This window comes from Camellia sinensis, chromosome 12 (assembly GCF_055761805.1).
Source record: "Camellia sinensis isolate YWXY chromosome 12, ASM5576180v1, whole genome shotgun sequence".
NCBI lineage: Eukaryota > Viridiplantae > Streptophyta > Magnoliopsida > Ericales > Theaceae > Camellia > Camellia sinensis.
Genome location: NC_138972.1, coordinates 144,643,745 through 144,651,218, shown reverse-complemented (window position 1 = coordinate 144,651,218; position 7,474 = coordinate 144,643,745). Strand labels below are relative to the sequence as shown.

Below are 7,474 nucleotides of genomic sequence, written 5' to 3'. Positions count from 1 at the left end.
AGCTTTTTTTTGAGAAGCCAAGCACATATACCTTCTGTCAGAACTGCAGTAAGAGCCACTCAAAGAATAATAACTAGGAGAGAGAAACAGAGGTTACAAAAACTTTCATGTCAGCCAAACAGTCATACTTCTTCAAATGAAAGTCCAATGGTGGTGCGGTGCCTTTTGTTATGGTGAGGTTATTTGATGGTTTTGGATACAGAATCAGATACACAAAATAAATTAACAGATAGAAGTTTTTAGAAATAGATGTCACATAAAAATCTTATCCATTCCTTGATTTTGTGTTTCTATGTTTGGTTTCACTGTTCTTAACATTTATTATTTGGAGCTATGTTTTATATCATTCACTTTGTGACACGGGTTCTTTTTTTAAAAAAAAAAAAAAAAAAAGCATAAAATACTGAATTTCACTCCTTTAACCAATAAGACCATCTCAGATTCAAATTTTGATGAAAAAGACACTTTTTTATGCTCCAACCGTTGCACCAGATTGATATCAAAATGAGCTTTCAGCAAAAAAAGCATCAAACTGAGAACGAGACACAGATTTTACCAAATCACTGTTACTGACCGTTGAAAGAGGTACACCGGTCAACCAGCCGGTTGCCCGGCCGGTTGACCAACCGGTCAACCAGTAAAAGATTGAAACAGTTCAGGAAAAAAAGTTCAAACCGTTAAAAAAAAAAAAAAAAAAAAAAATTGCCTAACCGGTCAACCGGCCGGTCGACCATCCGGTCATCCCGAAAAAAGTTCAGAAAGTTCAAAAAAAAGTTCAGACAATTCGCGGGAAAAAAAAAAAAAAAAATTTTGCCTACCCGGTTGTCCCAGGGTAGATTTGGTGAAAGGTGAACCGTTGGAGTAAGTGGTATCAAATTTAATGAAATGGGTCATTTTTTACTCAAATTTGGTGAAAAATTTGAATCACCGTTGGAGATACTCTAAAAAATAGTTTAATTAATCTAAGACCGCTACATAATTTTTCCTTATTATGTCTAAGGCGAAGGTTATATCTTATAGAGATATTACTTTAAAAAAAATATTTAAAAGGTGATTAAAATTTAAAATATGAATAGGATTTATTCTAAAAATAACATACGTCACACCAAGTTTAAATCTACCATTTATGTATATAAATGTAATAAGCCTTCGTTTGGAATGTGAGTTGGCTTTTGACTTTTCAGCATTTTGACTATTTTAACCTGAAGTTAAAAAGTTTCGTTTGGAATAGCCTTTTTGACTTTTGTAAATAAAATGATTATAGATTGGATGTGATGCTTTGTCTTATTAGCTTTTTAGCCTATTTTATTTTTTTGTGACTATTTTAACCTAGGCTTTTTATGCCAAACAAAGCCTAAATGGCTTATTTAGTTAAACCATTTTTAGCTATACCATCGTAAAAAAAAATAAAAATAAAAATAATAAAATTTCAAAAATCCCTTCAAATGGTGTGTCATATCTTGTGTAAGCTTTATCAAATTTGTTACATAATTTTTTGAGAAATAATTCTAATGGTCAAAAATTAATATAAGAGTTTGCTGTATTAAAATAGCATCAGAATCACAGAAATGATATAGTTAAAAAATGACTTTTTATACTGTAGGAAGACAAAAAAGTGATTTTGACAAAGCCACTTACCCCCTTATCATTGAGTCAAAACGTACAAGTTTTTGGCAAATAAAGTTAAATTGATATTAATGTAATTAACCTTTTTTCCAAACTAGTCAAATAAAAAATCAAAAAAATATTTCAGGACAGTAACATAAGACGATTTGATAATGGCACTCAGATTGTGAGTTTTAATGGAATAAACAGACCCTTATATTGGAGCAGCTGAAAATCATAGACACTGCTGTTAACTTGTTCAGGACACTACTGTAGTTGAGAAATCAATATTCAGTGATTCAAACAAAAATAAATAAAGGATCACTTACTGTTTAAAGCTGTAAACATACTCTAGATCAAGAATTGTTCCACTATGAGAGGCATCAAATAATAGCAAGAAGTTTGATGCCTTCTTTGAGTGGCTTGACAATGGTGTTATTAATATCATTATCAAGGATCGTGCCAGCAGTCATAAAATCAGGACAGAGAGCTTCATCGTACCATCAATCTCGTCTCCATTAAAATCAGGTTGTCATAAGCCATGTCCAGAAAAGTAAAAGACCAAGGAGTCCCCTGACCTACAGTCATCCACAAGCCATCTCACAGCCTTTGCATGTTTTCTTTTGTTGGAAGGTTTGGATTATCCTCCTCTTCTGCAATTTGGTTTTGATTGTCACAACTAAAAACAAGCACTGTTAAGTAATTCCAAGTCTTGTATTGGTTACAGAGACTGCCCACAAAAAAAATTTCTGTACAACCATTCAATAAGGTCACATCTTGAGCTACAAAAGTTCAGAAAGTAGCAAAAATGCATTATTATTAGCTCCAATAGGCCACTTGTTCCTTTTTAAAGTCTTACTGGTGGAGCTAGCATTTACGTGGAAGCTTCTACCTGACAATCAATAGAAACCATTCAAGTTTCTCTCAAAGTTGATATAGTCTTCTGACAAAAGACCAAAAAAAACTCAAATTTAGGAATCAAAGAGTTTAGGGTTTCTTTTATTTTTATGTATTAGGGTTGTTCATTCAGACTATGATATTGAATTAAATTGAGTTCTGATATTGAGATGAGAGAGTTCAGGGTTTCTTTTATTTTATTGTTTTTGATGTGGTACTTCTTTTCTTTACTTTCACTTTTATTTTCTTTTGCCGGCTGTCTGGGTTCACTATATATAGCCCTATAGTATAGAGATAGGAAGAAGAAAAAATCAAAGATTCCACACAATACAAATGATGAAGAGAATAATGGTGATTTATCATATACTCCACAAAGATAAATGTACAACAATGTGGGCAAAGAAAATAAACTACATTGAGATAAATCTCAGCGTTCCTGTCACCAAGTTGTAGGCATTTTAAAATGGAACCAATTATGCATCTCTTTTGAACCCAATAATAATGTAAACTCTAAAATGCACCACTACTGTACAGACAAAGCAGGCTTTTAGTTCAACAAGAGTCATATATCCTGAAGATAAACCAAATCATCCAAGAGCTCTCTGCAAGTCAATCACATTTGAACAGAAAGAAACTCCAAGTGAGTTTACCACTGCTACCTATTGCTTAAAGCCATTAGGAAAACTTCTGCAAACTTGTCATCGTATTTGAATTCTCAATTTAAGCTGGATCGAGCTGATTTGCCGCATGCGATAAGAGATTCCGCAGCGCTACACAGACTTTGTCTCCCGACCAACCTCACCCGAAACTCACAATTCAACAACTTCATCCTGCTAACATCTCCATTCACCTTGCTCAGTTCAATAGCCTGCTTTCTTTGGATCAAGCCATAAAGATGTAGACAACCAGAATCCAATTTCTCACCTTTTAATGCAACTTGTAATAAAGACACAGATTCAAGATCATTTGACCTGGGATCAAACAAAACAGAAAAGCTACCAAATTTAAGGTCAGGGATTTCAAACAATTTCACAACATCATCACTTTCAGCATTGAGATTATTTGATTTTTCTGCTGTAACCAAAGACTTCCTCTTAGCAACTCTCAATATGTTAGCAGCCTCTCTCATCCCACTGAGAAAAGCTCCGTGCATTGTTGCTGGATACTGCTTGTTAGTTGCCTCTCCAGCAAAGAACACTCTCCCATCTCCAATACTCTCTGATAGAATATCATAATCATCACCTGAAGCACCGATTGCAACATATGAGTAAGATCCATGTGCAAACTGATCTTGCCCCCAACGGGTACAAACCGCCTGAAGTGGATTGGGAACAGAAATCCCTTTTGGGTTAAATATACCCCTTAATATGTCCAAAACCCTTCCCACGGCGTCCACTGGGGACATCTTTTCAAATTTAATCGCAGCCTCTCCGGCAACAAGAGCTACAAGAAGTGGCCCTCCCGATACAGAAGAATAGCTGTAAAACAAAAAGAATTCACCCCTCATACTTGAGTCCTCTGTCAAATGCCCGAAAGTATCAATCTCCCCACCCCAAAAATCATATGGAAACAACATTGCAACCTTATTTAGCAACCCAAATCCTAATCTCTCGATAGCATCTTTTTTTCGTTGTGGGAGATCAGGGACAAACTCAATAGATCCCTTCTTGAGCACACCCAATGGCACGGTACAAAGTACCATGTCCCCCCTATATTCTTGCCCACCAGCATACACCAAAACCCCATCAACTCCATACCTAACACTGTCCACTGTCCGGTCATAAAAAATGGGTAAATCCTCTGCCAAAGCCCGGATAAACCTCTCATTCCCTCCAGGAATGAAACAATGATCGCCACCCATCTCATAGGGATCATCCTGATCCCAAAATGCCATTGACAAATTGGACATCAACGTAGCGTTAGCATACTCTAAATTTGCAAGATGCCAATTTAAGAGCATTCGCTCTTGGGGATCATCAGCAACCTTATAAACGCACCGAAAAGCTTCGAGCACGGTCCCTAAGGAAACATCTGCTGATTTAACTTCCTCCATCATTGCTTGCCTAAGTTTGCAGACCCTATCTAACAATTTATTGAATGAAACTTCAACACGAGAATCAATTTCTGAATTCACAGTTTTTCCATCAGGTAAGTAAAGTGGGCATATATCTCTCACCTTATGAAGTGGAAAACCCAATTGCCTAGCAAGAACTCCAAGTGGGTTGCCATTGATTCCGGTGAGAACACTCCCACCAAGGTCAGCAGCAGCCACTAGTCCTTTTCCGCCGCTCATCTTCTTCGTTCGGACTCGGCCACCGGGACGAATTCGACCTTCCAAAACCACAACCTTAAACCCTAAATAGATCAATTGCCTCGCGGCGACCAATCCGGCGAGTCCAGCCCCAACAACGATCACATTCTTCTTCGTGAAACCCTCCGGGGGCTTCAATTTGGCTTCTTTAATGGCCGAAGCGAGGCCAAAATTGATGTAACCATGCTGGAGCAAGAAAGAGTAAGCAGAGCTCACAAGCCCTCGATGCTCAGCTCGAATCGACTCCAAGGCATGATCTTTAGTCATCCAAACCGACACATTCGATCGCCACCGCGCGAGAATGTGGTTCCGAACGACGATATAGTTCGATTGCTCAATTCCACCGATCTGCGAAACGACATTGGCTTCGATTTCCTCTTCCGTGAGGGAATCGACTGGGAATCCGACGGAGATCGCGATTAGGGCTTCAATGTCGACTTCTTTGGAAAGATCGGAGGTTCTCCGGCGGCGGCGATTCTTAGACGGAGCGTCGTCGATCTCGACGGCGGAGTCGTTCGATTTTTCTCGGGCGCGGAGGACTCGGAGGCCGTTGACTGCGGCGGCGGAGGAGATCATCTCCGGGAACTGTTTTTTCCGACGGCGGCGCTTCTTGGGAGGTGGGAGGGCGTTGGCGGTGGGAGGTGTTGGGTCGGGTTGGTAGGGTTCGGGCTGAGAGTCGAGAGTGTCGTCGAGCTGGGAGTCGGAGAATGGAGGTTCCGGCGGCGGAGATTGGTGGCTATCCGGCGAATAGTCGGAGGAGGTGACATTGTTGGGATCGGAGAGTTCTGGTGGGGGAGAGTCCATCGTTTTTTTCCGCGGGGGTGACAGTGAGTGAAGTGATAATAAGCACACTGTTACGGGGAGGGCTAGGGCTCCTTAAGATGAAATTTTGAGTATTTGATAAGAAAAATGCTTGGGAGCACTAATTAGTGCTCCCACTAATTAGGTGGCAGTGGGTTTCGTCATTAATGATGTGATGTTTTGATCTTGGAGTTGTATTTTTTTTTTTTTTTTTACTTTTTTAATGCATTAGTGATATTAGTGGTGATATTTTTAGTGGGATGAATCATTGTTGATTTGATAATCAAATAACCAAAGTTAGACTTAGGGGGATTTTGCAAATAAATGGAAATACTTGCCAATTAAATGAGGTATCAAAAATGTTTGCCAACAACGTGAAAAATATTTACAAACGAATGGAACAAAAGGCATCTTATTTACATCTTCTTTCATTATTTTTCTTTTGCAACTCTAGTAACCCATCATCACACTATCATTGTCACGAGTTCGGATCATTGGTCGCACTACCCTGCAGCCCACCTTGCGGCGCTTCAAAACGACATCGTTTTGAATAATTTTTTTTTTGTTCCTCTCTCTTCCTTCTTATTCAGCGCCTTTTCGTTTTTAAACCCTACCAAGAAAATAGAGTGGTAGTGACGTCGAAAGAGAGAAACGACAGAAAGAGTAAATCGGCGAATCGGCGAGAAAACGACAGCGAGCAAGTCTGACGAGTGACCTATTGATGTGTAAGATCTTCGCCGGAGGAAGATGGAGGAAGAATCTTGGCGGTAAGGTCGATTGGGCATTGTTGACACGTGAGATCAAATTGAAACTGTAATCTAGAAAATATAAAGAGATTTGAAGACTTCGTGCCTTGTTCCATTGATATTTTTTTCCTTCTCTCTAAATTTCTATGTTTCTCTCTCTTCCTGTACATATGATTTAGAAAATATAAAGAAATTTGAAGACTTAATGCCTTGTTCCATTGATATTTTTTTCCTTCTCTCTAGATTTTTATGTTTCTCTCTCTTCCTGTACATGCAATACATATCCACAACCATGGATTTGTGTTTTTTTTTTGGATTTGTGTTTTTTTTTTTTTGGTGATTTTGTGAGGTGGATTTATGAAATTTTGGGCATTTAAAGTGTTAAAATTGAAATTGTAAACATGAAGAAAACACATTTCCAAATCTCACTTTGCTATTGAAGTTGTTCAGTGAGAGGTTGATGATTTTGATACCAAACAAATGAGGGAAATTAGATGGGAAGGAAGGAAGTCGGTGCTGGCAGTTCTGTTTTTTTTTTTCATTTTCCTTTTTTTGGTCTGAATGTTCAATGGAGGTTGAGAACAACACCCACAAAGTTTGCAGAGAGAGAAAAGGAGATGAACAAAATGACGTGGTTCTGATCAAAACAACGTCGTTTTGACGAGTGCGGCAAGAAGGGCCACGGGGAAGTGCGGTCGAGGATCCGGACTCCATTGTCACACCTCCCACTATCACCCTAATCTCTCATTTGTAGTTCCAACTATTATTATTATCCTATTTCACCATCTTTTGACCTCTATATATTATTGTTGTTTCTTTTTTTATCACATTCATTGTGTTTTTTTTTATTATTTCTAAGCTTTTTATTTCTATTCAAAAATTACATTCACTCAAAACCTAGATACTATAACTCTCAAATCATTACCATTGCAACCTGAAACCTTTGCCTTAGAAATTGAATGGATGAAATTGTTTAGAGAGTGTAAAAGATGGTAAGAAGACATAAGAATAGGAAAAATGAAAAATAACTATGATCATCGACGATAAGTTGTTAAAGATTCAAGAGATAATCGAAAATAAGAAAAGGGGTGTTTGGGAAGAGGGTTGGCTAAAA

At 38.1% G+C, this 7,474-nt stretch overlaps 1 protein-coding gene across 1 annotated transcript; it reads right to left on the bottom strand.

Moving 5' to 3' along the window:
* Positions 1 to 2,839: 2,839 nt before the first annotated feature.
* On the bottom strand, positions 2,840 to 5,716 carry LDL1 (LSD1-like 1). Its single transcript, XM_028199699.2, has one exon. The coding sequence runs from the start codon at positions 5,615 to 5,617 to the stop codon at positions 3,218 to 3,220; it is 2,400 nt and encodes a 799-aa protein (XP_028055500.2). The 5' UTR covers positions 5,618 to 5,716; the 3' UTR covers positions 2,840 to 3,217.
* Positions 5,717 to 7,474: the final 1,758 nt, after the last annotated feature.